This window comes from Marmota monax, unplaced genomic scaffold, assembly GCF_021218885.2.
Source record: "Marmota monax isolate L192 unplaced genomic scaffold, Marmota_monax_Labrador192_F-V1.1 WCK01_AAM20220418_F8-fsc00051, whole genome shotgun sequence".
In the NCBI taxonomy this organism is placed as follows: domain Eukaryota; kingdom Metazoa; phylum Chordata; class Mammalia; order Rodentia; family Sciuridae; genus Marmota; species Marmota monax.
Window position 1 is genome coordinate 9,923,986 of NW_026695202.1, and position 15,692 is coordinate 9,939,677.

General features: G+C 60.1%; 1 protein-coding gene across 3 annotated transcripts in view; it reads left to right on the forward strand.

The window, feature by feature from the left end:
• The window catches only part of Triobp (TRIO and F-actin binding protein), a 50,909-nt gene extending 35,982 nt beyond the window's left edge, over positions 1-14,927 (forward strand). Inside the window, exons 12-23 of one of the 3 annotated variants that reach the window (XM_046429448.2) lie at positions 214-326; positions 418-507; positions 836-945; positions 2,870-3,377; positions 3,977-4,087; positions 9,159-9,306; positions 10,878-10,980; positions 11,372-11,531; positions 11,677-11,787; positions 12,692-12,778; positions 13,575-13,737; positions 14,283-14,927. In XM_046429448.2, coding sequence (XP_046285404.1) covers positions 214-326; positions 418-507; positions 836-945; positions 2,870-3,377; positions 3,977-4,087; positions 9,159-9,306; positions 10,878-10,980; positions 11,372-11,531; positions 11,677-11,787; positions 12,692-12,778; positions 13,575-13,736 — 1,703 coding nt within the window. In that variant the 3' untranslated portion in view covers position 13,737; positions 14,283-14,927. Of the gene's footprint in view, positions 1-213; positions 327-417; positions 508-835; positions 946-2,869; positions 3,378-3,976; positions 4,088-4,232; positions 5,381-9,158; positions 9,307-10,877; positions 10,981-11,371; positions 11,532-11,676; positions 11,788-12,691; positions 12,779-13,574; positions 13,738-14,282 lie in introns of those variants that run through there. The other 2 variants (XM_046429446.1, XM_046429447.1) reach the window with 2 other exon arrangements.
• Positions 14,928-15,692: the final 765 nt, after the last annotated feature.

Genomic DNA, 15,692 nt, shown 5'->3' on the forward strand with positions numbered 1-15,692 from the left:
AAAAAAGCCTGGGTGATGTTCTGGTTGCCCTTAGCCCCTGACTCGGCCAGGAAGTGGCCTTACCCAGGACACGCCCCTCCCTCATCTGCACCTGGGAGGTGCTTGAGGCTCTGACTCTCTGACCCGGCTGCTTTCCCGGGTCAGCCATTCTGATGGCACGCACAGCCCCCCCCATCAGCCAGCAGGATGGCGCGCACAGCCCCCGCGGTCCAGCCTCCCGCAGCCTCAGCCCTTCTCACCTCCCCTCTCCCCAACAGTGGAAGAAGCACTGGTTCGTGCTGACAGATTCAAGCCTCAAGTATTACAGAGACTCCACAGCGGAAGAGGTGAGGCAGCTGGTGCCCACAGGCCCCAGCCGGGCTCGGTAGACTGGGACTCCCCAGGGCGCATGTGACCCTGCCGTGCTTTCTGCTCTAGGCAGATGAGCTGGACGGTGAGATCGACCTGCGCTCCTGCACGGACGTCACCGAGTACGCGGTGCAGCGCAACTATGGCTTCCAGATCCACGTGAGGCTGCGTGTGGCTGGGGGAGGTGGGGGGTGGGCAGCGTGGCTGTCGGACCCAGAGGAGGTGTTGGTATCGGACGTGACTCCCCCATTTATGCAGAGACCCTCTCCGCAGAGCCAGTCAAGCTTTGGTGCCAACACCTGGGAGTTCTGGGGAGAGCTTGGTGCCAGTGGCGGCTGCCCAGGCTCGTGGAGGACGTTTGCGCCCTCTGCAGACCCTTTGCTTATCACCTTAGACCCCCTCCAGGGAAGGAAGGGCCACCTTTCCTGCGTCAGCAGGGAGACTGTGGGGTTGACCACGTGTTAACCTACTGCTGTGTGGATTGCAGACCAAGGATGCTGTCTATACCTTGTCGGCCATGACCTCAGGTATCCGGCGGAACTGGATCGAGGCTCTGAGGAAGACTGTGCGTCCAACTTCAGCGCCAGATGTCACCAAGTAAGTGCTGGGCTGGGCTGGGCAGGTGTCCCTGCCTTCACATCTTGAGGAGTGGGATTCTGGGAACTCACCTGACAGCCTTGAGACTGAGCCTCCTGGGCCTCGGTACCTCTAGAACAAAGTAGGGAGCTGGGCGCTGTGGCACACGCTGTAATTCCATCGCCTTGGAAGGCTGAGGCAGGAAGATCACAAGTTCAAAGCCAGCCTCAGCAGTTTACTAAAGCCCTAAGCAATTTAGCGAGAAATCCTCAAAAAATAAAAAGGGCTGGGGATTGGCTCAGTGGTGGAGCATCTCTGGGTTCAACCCCCAGCACCAAAACATAAGCTAGGCAAGAACAGCGGGGGTTCTTGGCATTCACCCGGAAACACATTGAGAATTTGAAGTCTGACCTCTCCCCCTTCATGTCCCCCACATCCCGTAAGAGTGGGAAGGGGATTCAGCTCTTGAGAGAAGAGGCATTGAGTCAGAGGTCCCTGCCACGTGGCTCTTCCCTCTCTGCCTTGGGGGCCATACCTGCGCCTTTGTAGGGGAGAGACTGGGTCCTCTGGCGTCTGTGCAGTCCCCTCCCAGGTGGGGAGCCCCTGCTCCAGGCTGCCGGGGCAGAAGGGTGGGGTTCTTGTTACCTGGTGGCAGAGCCTTCTTGGGGCCAGGACTTGAAGCTGCTGGGCAGCAGGAAGAGAGCCTGCTATTGAAGAGGGCTGAGGTGAGTCCCCCAGCCTGGCCACACCCTGGCAGCTCAGCCTGGACCAATGACTTCCCATCTGAATTTCAGATTTGTCATCTGTCGTGTTGGGCTTTATGTCTGCACACCTGTGCAGATGTGCCCAGAGCCTTGGTAGGCTCCCAGGTCCAGTGCAGCGGAGTTGTTGTTCAGCATACAGGCTCATGGCCTTGACACAGCCACTCAAGACACCGTGGCTTAAGCCAGATAGCTGTTCACTCCATTCTCCAGATGAGCCCCAAGGTGTGGAGTCTAGCCTGGTGGGCTGCTCTGCAGCCTCTGTGCAGAGCTTGGGCTATGGCTCAGAGGCCCTGTCAGGAGCCAGGATCACCCAGCCCCATAGAGGGAGCAGCTTCTTGCACCTGCTGGTGGAATGCAGTCTCGGCCAGGGGTTGCTGCAGGGGCTGCTGGGAAGTGTAGTTTTTGGTTGGGTGACAGTGTACCCGCCTATACTGTGGAAGAAGAGAACTGCCAGTCACTTAAAAGTCCCGAAGTCTTCACCCCATCTGTAGAGACCACAGGCACCCCTCTTCTGCTCCACCACGAGCCCCTTAAACCCTGGGCCTTGTCTTTTTTTTTTTAATATTTATTTTTTTGGGCTGGGGATGTGACTCAAGTGGTAGCGCACTCGCCTAGCACACGTGAGGCACTGGGTTTGGTTCTCAGCACCACATAAAAACAAAATAAAGGTATTGTGTCCATGTAAAACTAAAAAATAAATATTAAAAAAATAATTATTTTTTAGTTGTAGTTGGACACAATACCTTTATTTTATTCGTTTATTTGTATGTGATGCTGAGGATCAAACCCAGGGCCTCACACACGCCAGGCAAGCGCTCCACCACTGAGCCCCAGCCCCAGCCCCTGGGCCTTGTCTTATACGTTTTTTTGTTTCTTGCTTTTGGTAATAACGCACTGGTCAGCATTTGCGAGGGCTTCCTGGTGCGTCCCACTCTTCTCTAAGTGCTGGCGTCAGTGCTGTCCCATGTTACAAATGGATAACGGAGGCTCCACTGAGTGGCAGAGCTGGGATGCCCCCAGGGTCTGTAAACAGTGAAACTCAGGTCCTCGGCCTCCAGGTTGGGTTGCTTACTCCCCTGGGCCCTGTCCAGCTCCTGGCACCTGAGCCGCCCTCTGAAAGTGCTCCTGGGGGACCGAGTGGGCAAGTCCCCCCTGAGAGTTCTCTGCTGTGCCCTGCCTAGGCTCTCGGAGTGCAATAAAGAGAACACGCTGCACGGCTATGGCTCCCAGAAGGGCTCCCTAAAGGCTGGGGAGCAGCGAGCCGGCTCTGAGGCCATCGGCCGGGCCGGCCCCCGGAAGGCGGATGGGCCTCGGCAGGCCCTGGACTATGTGGAGCTGTCCCCGTTGACTCAGGGCTCCCCGCAGCGGGCCCGCGCTCCCGACCGACCGGCCAAGCAGGAGGAGCTGGAGCGGGACCTGGCCCAGCGCTCCGAGGAGCGCCGCAAGTGGTTCGAGGACAGCCGGGCCCCCGAGGTGCCCGCCGGCGAGGGGCCGCGCAGGAGCCTGGGCGCCCCGCTGACGGAGGACCAGCAGAGCCGGCTCAGCGAGGAGATCGAGAAGAAGTGGCAGGAGCTGGAGAAGCTGCCCCTGCGGGACAACAAGCGGGTGCCGCTCACCGCCCTGCTCCACCAGAGCCGAGGCGAACGCCGCGGGCCCCCGAGCGACAGCCACGAGGCCCTGGAGAAGGAGGTGGGCCCCTGCCCGGCCGCGCCCACCGCGCCCACCACGCACGCCCTGGCGCTGCGTTGGCCTAGCTCCCGGGGTGGGGGGTCGCCCGATCTGATGCCCCGCTTCCCGGGAAGGGAGCCCTCCCCAGGCTGGGCCGCGTTAGTCGCGTGTGTATTTTCCGCTTCTGCCCTTAATTTTAAGCCATGGAGGTGGAGAGAGGTCACCAAATGTGCATCTTGTACACCCCAGGCCTTGTCCTTGGTCCTGAGTCCGCTTCACTGGTTACTCAGTCGCCGGGCAACCTGGGATCCCACAGTGCAGGCCTTCCACTGGTGGCCAAACAGACTTAAGGTGCCCCTGCTACCTCCCCGGTGTGGGCAAGGTCTGTGCCTGCCGTGTGCTGTTCCCAACCTGCTTGGGCTTCTCTGGGCTGAACTCGGCCATCCAGGAAACAGCCCAACCGTCCCCTTGCCTGCACCTCCACGCCAGGGCTGCGTGTCCCTCTCAGCCCCTGAGCCCTTCCTAAGCACCTGGAAGCTGGAGGCCTGTGGGCCTCTCCCTGCCTCCCACCAGGTCCCTCGTGCTTCTGCGCCCACTGACCTGGTCTCCTCCCCTCATAGGTCCAGTCTCTTCGAGCCCAGCTGGAGGCGTGGCGCCTCCGAGGGGAGACCCCTCAGAATGCACGCAAGTCCCAGGAGGATGGCCACGTCCCCCCAGGCTACATCTCTCAGGTATGGCACAGAGTTGTTTTGAGGGGTTGGGGGCAGGTTCCTGGTTGCTGTGTTACCCGAAAACAGCTAATGTTTTGGGAGCCCTTCCTGCCCGGTGGAACCGTGAGGCATTTGACATGCGTCATCTCATTTAATCTCCCCACAGCTGGTGGGCATGATCACTGTGCCCATTTTACAGACAAGGCCACTGAGCACTGAGAGGTTATGTGACTTGCCCGAGGTCACCCGACCTGCAGGTGTCAGAGGTGGGATTTGAGCCTGGGTCCAGCTGACTGCAGAGCCTGTGTGTGAGTCCCCGTGTGACACTCTGCACTTGGACCCCTCCCCTGCATCACCCTGGGGAAGTGGGGAGCCAGTGGCCCTGGGAGTTGTTCCTTAAACACAGGGAAAGCCTGCCTGTGCCTTCCAAGGAGGTCTGCAGGACACGGGCCCCCTTAGTGGCCCTCTGGGAGTACACTGTCCTCCCAGGACAGCGGCTCTCAACTGGGAGAGATTTTTGTCCCCCAGGAAGAGTTGGCTGTGTCTGGAAACTCTTGATTGTCACAACTGGGACGACTAGCTCGCCAGAAAGTGTGTGTGTGTGTGTGTGTGTGTGTGTACACATTTATTATAAATATTCCCCATATAAAGGATGTTTTTAGTATATAACTTACAAATAAAAATGATGAAATACTTTTTATTATGAATTCCATATGGCAGATGGACTTGTCTCAGGGCTCCGGTGACTTCTCCGTGCCGTGTCCATGTGTAGTTGTAATCTGTGTGTTGATGGATATGTGGTTTATGCTAATGAATAAGAAGACGTACATTGAAACTTGGTAAATGTGAGCAAACTTCTTTCCTGAATCAGATAATAGTTTCTACTGAGAATATTCTATTAAGAATATTTCTCCAGTTTTTGGTTCTGTGTGCATTTAAAGCTATCCATGACGCACTTCAGAGTCTAACCTGCATCCTTTCCGCATTTCCTCATCACTGGCTGAAGTCTGTAGTTGATCCATGAAGCAATAACCTGAGCCCTGACTTGTGACGCGTACGGGTTTCCGGGGTGTAACACTCCCATGTGGCCAGTGCCACAAGTCCAGCCCAAGTCCCTGGCGTATTGGAGCCAGGGTCTGGGAGGAAACACCGCAGGATAGGTAGCACTTCCCCTTCTGGCACCATCAGGCACACCCTCAGGACGTAAGCGTGCTAATAAACATGGGGAAACAATTAGGGAGTGATACATCCTGAGTATTTTTGTTTATAATGTAATTAATTTAATGATAAATATATAAATTTAATTTTTTGAAATGGTCTTGCTTAGTAATGAAGTCATAAAATTCCTAAAAATTTGATAATCAGCTGTCTGCAGTCAGCACATCACTGCCTGAGGAGAAAAGAACCCTGGGGTCCCAGACCCTGGGAGCAGGACCCTTCTGGAAGCTTCCAGTAGGGGAAGGGGGAGGTCACCACGAGGGGGATCCAGGAAGGCTTCCTGAGGGGCAGGCGCTGATGTGAGAGTGGTGGTGGGGGGGAAGGCCAGCCGCTGCCTCTTGAAGGCCTCCAAGGACAAGCTGAGGAGTTGGCCTGGGGAGGTCTGCCAGGGACACGGGCAGGTCTGGAGAGGGCAGAGCCCAGGCAAGGAGTGGGCCGAGCTGGAGGGCAGCGGGCTGGCAGGAGCCTTGTAGGGCTGGGCCCTGGGCAGGCCAAGGGGAGCCCTCGAGGCTGTCTGCTGTGCTAGTTGGGGCCACCCAAGGCCGAATTGAAGGTGACGAGTTCAGTGAGGGAGTGGGGTGGGGGCTAGTGAGGAGGGCTAGCCTGGGGTCCCTGGGTTTGGGGAGGGAGGACTGGGGGTGCAGGGGAACTGGTATTGTCAAAGTGCCTTGGGCAGGGCCCCTCCGCAAGCTGGGCCCACACCACAGCCTGGGGCACCTGGAAGACCTCAGAGGCCCCCCAGGGCAGGAAGCTCCAAGTGCTCTGGGTGGGCCCTGGAACCCAGCAGCTCCGCCTTCATCTGTTCTGCTATGAACCAGCTTTTGATCCATTTGGAAAGTGTTTCTGCCACTAAAATGAAGCTTGAACAGCAGCGTCTGGCTTCTGACTTACAGATAGAAGGGGCGTGGCCCTGGGCTGTCACAGACCTGTGTGCTCCAGGCCATCCGCCCCGTGTGTGCTCCAGAGGCCTCGGCACTCTCCTCTCGGGATGGGATGGGTGGGGAGCAGGCGGATTGGGTTCAGCTGAAGGAAGGTAGTCGGGATGGAAGGCTGCAAAAGAGAAGTTGTCAAGTGTCCCCCTCAGGCACAGGACAAGGTGGCTAGATATTCAGCGGGCCCTGGAGAGGTGTCTTCTGGGGAAGATTCCCCAGCCTGGTGTCTCAGGCCAAGCGGGCGCCCTTCCTGTGGGGCTCGGCACCCTTGAGGGGCCTGGCTTCATGCGCTGGGACTTCAGCCCCTCCGCTGGCAAAGGAGACCCCTCCGGCCCCATGCGGTGGTGCCGCAGTGTCTCTTCACTCACCGAGGTGTTCATGGAGAGGTGCAGCCAGTACCGGGACCTGGGGCCACTCAGGAAGGTAGGTCGGGGCAGCACCTCGCCTTCTAGGAGTCCTCTTCACGGGCACCTCCTGCGGTTACCCCACACCCTCAGCTGCCCTGCCTGCCTGCCTGCGCTGGCCCTTTAAGAATGCAGGCTTCCCCCAACAGTGCTGACCTTGTCCTCCTGTGCCCAGCGGCCCCTCTGCTCAGGGAGCCTCGTGGGTTGGTCTTGTGAGGCCAGTTTGAGAGGCTGAAGCTAAGCTCAGAGAGTGGGGCTCTGCAGATCCACTTCCTAAGGAATCCATTCTGTGGGGCTCTGAAGCCATGTTCTGTGGTCCTCAGTAGGGGACATTCGGAACACAGCAGAGAGGCCCAGAGGGCAGAAGTGCCTCTCCCACCAGAACACCTGCATCCAGGAGGCCCTTACCCTCCCTCCAAGAGGCCTGCTGCAGGGTCCCGCGAAGCTCTCCTGGCTCTGAGCAGTGCTTTCCTGCCCGGCTCCTCCCTGCCTTTCTTAATTACTGGAAACATTTTCACAAAATGATACAAGAGCTGGACGCGGTGGTGCACGCCAGTAATCCCAGTGGCTCGGGAGGCTGAAGTGGGAGGCTCATGAGTTCAAAGCCAGCGTCAGCAATGGCGAGGCACTAAGCAAGCCTGTCTCTAAATAAAGTACAAAATAGGGCTGGGGATGTGGCTCCGTGGTCAAGCACCCCTGAGTCCAGTCCTGGTACCCCTCAAAAGTTGACACAAGAGACATGTTCACATTTTCAAGACGTTCTCACAGGGGCTGGGGACGGAGCTTGGTGGTCGTAGAGCACCTGCCCAGACCTGGGTGAGGGCCTGGCTTTGACCTCCAACACCACAAAAATAATAGTAATGACTGAAGCAAATTGAAAGGTTAGAAATGAGCGTGTCCCTGCCTCTCCCACCCCAGTGACCATCGCACCTCGTCTCCATTTGTCTCCTCTGGCGCAGATGACCACAGACAGCGCTTAAACAGCACAGGTCTCCACTGGTTGGGAGGCTGGAGCCTGGCGCCGTCTGGCCGGGCTGCAGGACGGCCTTCCCCTCCGTGGCTCTTGCCACGTCCCACTTCTGGTGGTAGGCCTGTTCTTGGCTCCTGGTCCCTTCCTTCATCTTCAAAGACTGCAGAGGGGAAGTCTGGTCCTTGTCACTTCTTGCCCCAGTGACCACTCTTTCCTGGTCACATCTCCCTCCCTCGGCTTGCTGCTCCCCTGTGATTGCATTTGGCCCCATAGTCCAGCCTAATCTCCTAGTTTGTGGTCTGCTGGCAGCTGGTCAGCTGACCAGTAACCTGCATCCCGCACAGCCTTGATTCCTCTTGCCATGGACTGAGACGCAGTCCCAGGCCCAGGGAGTAGGGCATGGACATCTTGGGGTGCTGTTTTCCTCCCTCCCACAGTCTGTGCCCGTCTCTGTTTTCTCACACGCGACTTGGACACAGAGCCAGATGTGCTTTGCCTGTGAGCACACTTTGTGTGCATGGTCACAGCCAGCTTTCATGGCCTGGCTCCTGGGACACCCTCCGCAGCAGCTAGAGGGGCATCTGTGTCCTAGCAACTGCCTGGAGTCCTTCAGAAGGTGCCCTGCCATCATTTATTTAAGGGTCTCCCGTTGGCATTTAGATTGTTTCTCGTTTCCATCTGTTGCCAACCTTGCCACAAGGAATACCCTTGTCCCCGAGTCTGTACACGTGTGGCTTCCTGTGTGACTCCCTGTGTGACCACTTCAGAGTTGACCTGCTAGTCAAGGGATAAAATTGTTCAAATGCGGTGACGCGGGGCTGGGGATGTGGCTCAGCTGGGAGAGGGCTGGCCTCGCATGCACAAGGCCCTGGGCTCCATCCCCAGCACCACAGAAAAACAAAACCAAACAAACATTTGTGCAATGATGCGCAAATCCACCCGCACGTGTCCGTCATGGTGGGCACTCCTAGCGGTGGGCATCGCCAGTCTTTAAAACCCCTGCCCCCTTCTGCAGAACCCTGTTTGGTATTACATCATTAACTTCAGCTTGTTTGCTGAGCATCCGCTGTGTGTTGTGCCCTGGCCTGGACCCCAGGGGTCAGAGGTCCCTGTTTGGGGGTATTATGTTCTGGCAGAAGCAGAACCTTTGGAGGCAGGGAAGGGGCTGCCCAGGGACAGAGCTCTGAGAGGCATCTTGACTGGGCCGCAGGCCAGGCACCTTCCCTAGGGAGAGGACGGGGCATTCCGGGCAGTGGGAACAGCGTGCGCTAAAGCTCGGAGTATGGACGCGCCCAGGGTTGCGTTTTCATAGCGGGTTGCTGGGAGGGATGGGCCACAAGGCCAGCCGCGGGACAGGGACTGGAGCCTGCAGGGTGGGGAGCCCTGGAGGGTGTGAGGCCAGAGAGTGGCAATTGAGGCTTCTGGGTGAGGAGGGTGGGCGGGGTGGGCAGGTGCAGCTGGTGGGCAGGTCCGGGTACTGCCGAGGAGCTGCCGGAGGCCTCTTGCCTGGAAGGGCTGCTGGCCTGGGTAGTGGCGCAACCGGTGACCTCCTGGCCTCTGGCCCACAGGAGGCCTGCGAGCGCAGCCTGGCGGAGATGGAGTCCTCGCACCAGCAGGTGATGGAGCAGCTGCAGCGGCACCATGAGCGAGAGCTGCAGCGGCTGCAGCAGGAGAAGGAGTGGCTGCTGGCCGAGGAGACGGCGGCCACCGCCTCAGGTGAGGACGCGCCAGGCTCGGCCTCCACACTGAGCCTCCCGACGGAACTGGGGAGGCTCTGAAGAGGCAGGGTTTCGGTGTCGGGCTTGGGAGCCGTCGGCAGAACTGGTTTCTGGCCCTCCTTTGAAAGGCCAGACTGAGACGGGAAGTAACTGCCCCGGGGGTTGTGACTGCGTTCCCTCAGGGCCTGTAGCCCCTGGCGTCCACCTCAAGTCACAGGCCCTGTCCTTATAGGTGTGCCCTGTCCCTGGGCACATGGCCAGACCCGGGCGGCCCAGCTTTGGTTGTGAGCATTGCCCCAGGCCGCTGTGCCCACTCTGTGTTGGCCAGGAGATGTCCTTAGCCCTCACTGCTCCCCAGAGCAGCCCGTTTCCCAGGTGAAGAAGCTGGGCCTCAGAGAGGCTGCTGACTTGTCCCAGAAGGCAGAGCTGGAGGTGGCAGAGCCAGGGTTGGAGCCCCGAGCACTCTGACTGCAGTCACGCTCTGAGTCCCCCTGTGCCTTCAAGCCAGAAGCAGCAACTGCCCAAGGTGGCGACACCTCCTCCCCCTCCGCTGCACGCCTGCGGTGTGTGCTGGCACAGCCTGGCACCCGGGGGCTTGTGGCCAGGCACCCAGGGCAGAACGTAGGAGCCATAAAAGAGGCCACATGATGCGGAGCTGCAGCCGCCAGCTCTGGACACGGTGCTTCCTGTGCAGCCCACAGTCCCTCGTGCTGGGCCTTGGGCTCGGGGACTTGTGTTTGGGGAGGTCACCCTGTGCAGGCGCCATTGCCACCCTCACCCAGCAGGATCCAGGTGCCCCCTGTGATCCAGCACTAGAGCTTCTGCAGTGAGACGGATGGAGTGGCATTTGTGTGACAAAGCAAAGACCATGAACAGCCTCACGTCCCTTCACATCGGGGACCTCCATCAGAAGAATGATAGGAAACTTTCATTTCTGTGTTCAGAGCTTCTGGATTTGGGAATTGCGGGTAAAATTACAGATGGCGACTTGTTTAAGCCTCACCACAACCCTGTGTGGTGTGGAAAAGTACTCGGGCCTTGGGAGCTCATGGTCTGAGAAAAACAGCCAGCTAATGTCCGCTTTGTGCAGGGCCTTGCTCTAAACGCTCTACGCACATCCTCCAGGAACCCTGGAGTGGAGTCGCAGCTGATTCCCCACTTTCCAAATGAGGCACAGAGAGGTTAAGTCACTGCACAAAGTCACACAGGTTTGTGCAGACTGTCCAGCTCCAGCTCTGTTCCTTGAGCCTGGGCGAGGCAGACGGGTCTTGCTCGAGGGCCCTCGGGGCTCTGCAGGGATAATCCACCATGTCAGGTCCAACCCCACAGTTACTAACAGGAGGCACCAGTGGTTAGACATCGTGGTCTCCCTACGAGAGTCCATCAGACAAGATTCGTCTTCCGTGACAGGCTCAGAGAGGTTGAGCACTTGCCCAAAGCCACTCAGGGCACAGCTGGACTATGAACCCACTTCCTGATCTTGTCTCTACCAGTTCATGTGGAGGCTGAGAGGAGGCTGGGGTTGGTGCCTCCCCCCTCCAACCTCTCCTCCCCTCTGCCCGGTCCTAGCCATCGAAGCCATGAAGAAGGCCTACCAGGAGGAGCTGAGCCGCGAGCTAAGCAAGACGCGCAGCCTGCAGCAGGGCCCAGACGGCCTCCGGCAGCAGCACCAGTAAGAGGGAACAGCCCTGGAGCCCGTGGGCAGGGTCTGCCTGGGAGCCACAAGTGTGCCCCGTGGAGGCTCCTGCCCAGTCTCACACAGGAACAGGGACAGCAGGGCCGCAGCCAGCCCAGGCCAGTGCCGGTGACAGCTCTTCTGGCCTGTCTGAGCTGGTCTTGACCACCTCCCTCCTCCTCACCCCTTTAGTGTCCCCAGGCCCGGGCAGTGTCACCTCCCCGCCACAGAACACAGTTCTGGAATTGGGGGACTCTAGAGGCTTTCGCCACCACCCTGCAGCCCAGAAAGGCTGTCACCGGCCCCCAGGCCCCAGTGGGCCGAGGGCAAGCTGGGGAGGGACCAGGAGTTCTGGTCGCCTGCAGCTGGCCGCCCTCCCTCCCCGCAGGTCGGACGTGGAGGCTCTGAAGCGGGAGCTGCAGGTGCTGTCGGAGCGCTACTCGCAGAAGTGCCTGGAGATCGGGGCGCTGACGCGGCAGGCTGAGGAGCGCGAGGACACCCTGCGCCGCTGCCAGCAGGAGGGCCAGGAGCTGCTGCGCCACAACCAGGTGGGCCTGGCCCGGGGGCGGGCTGCAGGGGGCGGGGCGGGGCTCCAGGGGCGGGGCTCCAGGGGCGGGGCGGGGCTCCAGGGGCGGGGCTCCAGGGGCGGGGCGGGGCCGGGCCAGCACCCTCTGACGGCGCCCCCCCCCCCAGGAGCTGCACACCCGCCTGTCGGAGGAGATCGACCGGCTGCGCAGCTTCATCGCCTCGCAGGGCACCGGCAACAGCTGTGGGCGCCCCGAGCGGAGCTCCTGTGAGCTGGAGGTGAGGGGCTCCCCGACGCCAGGCACGGTGGCCCCCGGCCCGGGCTGTGCAGAGAGCTCCCTGTGACAGACGGAGTCACCTGCAGCTGGGGACCCAGCCTCATCCAGTCCTGTCCCGCTGCTTTCGTGAGCCACAATGGCTCCTCTGTAGGATGGGCCAGCGCCTCCCTTACAAGGCAACGTAGAGCGGGAAACTGCGCGAGATCCAGGGTCACCCCGTGTTGTAATAGTAACACACAGGTACACCAGGCACCCCGCAGCAGGGCACTTGTGTAAGTCCTTCACCTCCGTTGCCCAACCTCCCAACCCTGGTGAGTTCCATGTCCTCTTGGACAGAGGAGGAGCACACACGGGGAGGTCAGCACTTTCCTGGGGTCCCCTACTCCTCCTTGCAGGAGCAGGGCTTGAACCAGGCAGGCGGACTCAATCAGAGCCTTTAAGCTGGGCTGGGCTATAGCTCGGCTGGTAGAGAGCTGGCTGCGCAGGTGCAAGGCCCTGGGTTCAATCTCCAGCACACACACACACAAAAAGCTTTCGAGCCTTCCGGGCCCAGCTGGGATTGCAGCCCCCTGGTCAAGTTAGCAGCCCTGCCCCTGGGCCTTGGGGGTAGCCCACCATGGTCACCTAGCTCTGGTTGACCGTCAGTCCACAACACAGCCTCCTTTTGACCTCCTTGCCCCCAGCAAGGAAGGCCTGGTGCTGGGTTGGGGCTGCAGGTACGAGTGACAGATTCCCTTGCACTTGTTGTGGACAGGGTGGGGGGAGGGACAGAGAAGAGTGGGCTTCCCAGGGAGTCCACCCCGGATGTGGAGCAGGCTCCGAGGCAGCGAGAGGCCCTCTGGGTGCACTGCGGGCCTGGGTGCTCTGGCCTCCGGCCCTGGCTCACCCCGGCGCCCCGTCCCCAGGTGCTGCTGCGAGTGAAGGAGAATGAGCTCCAGTACCTGAAGAAGGAGGTGCAGTGTCTGCGCGACGAGCTCCAGGGGATGCAGAAGGTGGGCACCGGCCTCTGGGGCGGGGGCACAGGGGTGCTTGGGAGACACTGGGTGCCAGGCACCCTCTAGCTCCTCCTCTCCTGAGGCTCTTCTGTGTGTCCCACGAAGGTGTCATTATCCCAGTTACAGACGGAGAGACAAAGGCCAGGAAAGGGGAAGTGACTGGACGAGGCCCACACTTGCTTTCATTTATTCAGCAGGGTTTTGTCTGCTTACTATTATTGAGCGCCTGCTGTGTGCCAGGCACCATGCTGGGTCCTGACAGCAAACAAGCAGACCAAGATCCCTGCCCCTGAGGAGTGCGCACTCTAGTGAGGCCCAGGCCACGTGGCGGGGTGCTGGGGTGCAGGCCAGGTCTGCGCCTGTGGCCTGGCTGGCCCACCCTTGGCTACTATGTCCTGCCCCAACACACTCTGCCAGTTTGGGACCAGAAGTGGACATGTTGGTGGCTCTGGGCATGTGTGAGCAGCATGGGGCTCACCACACTTGAAGAGCCGGCCCCGGCACTGGCCAGGCTGACCTGGTTCTGGTCCCTGCCACTCACTGCCTGTGGTCTTGGGCAGAACGTCACCTCTCCAAGCCTCAGTGCTCACCCCAATGGGATGAGATGACAGTAAACCTGTGTCTCAGGTAGGGCTGGGAGGGGGTGGCCCAGGAGGGGCCCTAAAGGGGCCAAAGTACCAGGCTGCAGAGGGCCTGGCCACCTGGCGCTGTGTGGTCAGCAGCAAGGTGGGAATGTGCCCAGGTCAGGCCCAGTAGGGGGACTTCAGGCCCTCATAGCCACCCCCTCCCCCAGGACAAGCGCTTCACCTCGGGAAAGTACCAGGACGTGTACGTGGAGCTGAACCACATCAAGACGCGGTCAGAGCGGGAGATCGAGCAGCTGAAGGAGCACCTGCGCCTGGCCATGGCCGCCCTGCAGGAGAAGGAGTCCACGCGCAATAGCCTGGCGCAGTAGAGTGAGCGGTGGGCCCTGTGGCGGGCAGCCGTGGGTGTCGGGTCTGGAGGAGGGAGCTGCACCCGCCCCTCCTGCTGCCGGGCCACCTTCCCCCTCTGTGAGTGGTCACCCCCTGGCCACACAGGGTTGTCCCTGGGAGCTCAGAATCAGGCCACGGGCTGCACTGAACTTGTTTGCCTAAGTTTCTCCAGGGCCACTCTGTGGCCTGATTGGGCCACCACGGGGCTATTGGGGATGCAGGAGTGCCACTTTCAGGCGCTCTGCCCCTTCCCAGAGCCACAGGCCAGACCTCAGGGGTGCATTGTGCACACGGGGGTCCCCGCACATCAGGGGTTCTCCTCACTGCTTTCCCAGGGCCCGCCTGCCTGAGTGTCCTCTTCCTCCCAGGCCGTGCAGGCTTCCCAAGGCACACGGGAAAGGCCACGGGCTGTTCGGGAAGCCAGGGTCTGGCGCAGCCTTCAGGAAGGGAGGAGGTGGAAGGACCGACCCCAGGTGGGCCTGCGGCTGGGGCTTCCTGGCCCTCAGCACCCCGCCCTTGCCTTCCAGGTCCTCATGGTCCAGTCCAGCTGCAGACCCTCCAGCCCAAGGGACCAATAGCCCTCTTTCCCTGATGGATGGAGTCAGAAGCCAAGCTTTCTCGCCACCCTGTGGGCCGCGCATGCACGTGTACCAACACACACACACACACACACACACCCCCCACACGTGCACACTCTGCGGATCTGAGCGCGCCCTGCACTGGGTCTTACCTGGCACCTTCTTCAGGATTTTATATGTGAAGAGATTTTTATATAGATTTTTTCTTGCAGAACACTTTATACTTTTTAAAAAGCAATTCCTGGTGGTGTGTGCCCCAGCACTGAGTCCCCTGTCTCTAGTCCCCTGCTGGGGTGTCAGCTGTGGCCCTGCCCGGGGTCACAGAGGAAGCCCAGGCAGCAGCCAGGCAGGTGGCCCTGGTGAGGAGAGGCCACGAGCCAGCACCCTCCTCCTGCCTACCTCCCACTAACTACTTCCTGCCCTGGGTGGACCCACACCCTGGGACTCTGGACAGAGGACCGAGGAAGCCAGAAGCTGCCCCACGGCCCACCTCCTCCTCCAAGGGGTGCTGGGCCTGGAAACGCTGGCGCCACCCATGAGGGCGCTTCTCTCCTGCTCTGTGAACCTCCTTAACTTAATAAAACGTTCCAGCAACTCCGGTTCCCTGGGTGGCCAGGCAGCGGGGAATGGAGAGTGGGGTTTCTTCAAGTGGCTTCTTCACCGGCGCCCCATAGCGCCCCACCCTCGTGAGTGGTGGCCTGTGGCTTGGAGGGTGGAGTTGAGAAGCCAGTTCCTCCAGGAGGCGAGGATGTGACATCTGAGTGTCCTGCAGGCCCCGCCCTGACCTGCTGGAGCCGTCTGCTCTCCAACACGGTCCCTAGGGAACCATCAGCAAGCACCCAAGTCTGGCACGCCCTGGGGGAAGGCCCTGCACCCAGGCCTTGCAGAGGGTGGGAGCTGAGGCTGCCCTGGCCATGACCCTGGCGGGTCACCCTCTCCGAGCCTCACTTTGCTTTTCCATTAGAGGGCGTTTCCTTCCAACCCCGTTCCTGCATGGAGGACTGGCCTCGAGCCCATGAAAGCTCTGAGCAAGGTGGGCATCGGCTGGCCATGGCCATGGTCACACTGGGCTGGGAGGAGGCCCCACTTCTGAACCATAGAAACACCACGTTGGGTTGGATCCCAGAGGCCTGTGGGAACTCGAGAGCCCTGCTCGGCCTGCAGTTGCTCTTGGAAGCAGCTTGCACATACGACTTTTCCAAATGGGAAAGTCAAGGAGGGATTCTAAGCAGAAGGAGCCGCAGGAACAAATCCTGAGCCTATCCCTAGTGTGCCCTGGAGGAGAGCGACCCGGGGGAACGTGCCACCCCTGCCCGGGATTAGCTCAGAGATGGCCGGGAAAGCAGCTGCAGCCAGTGA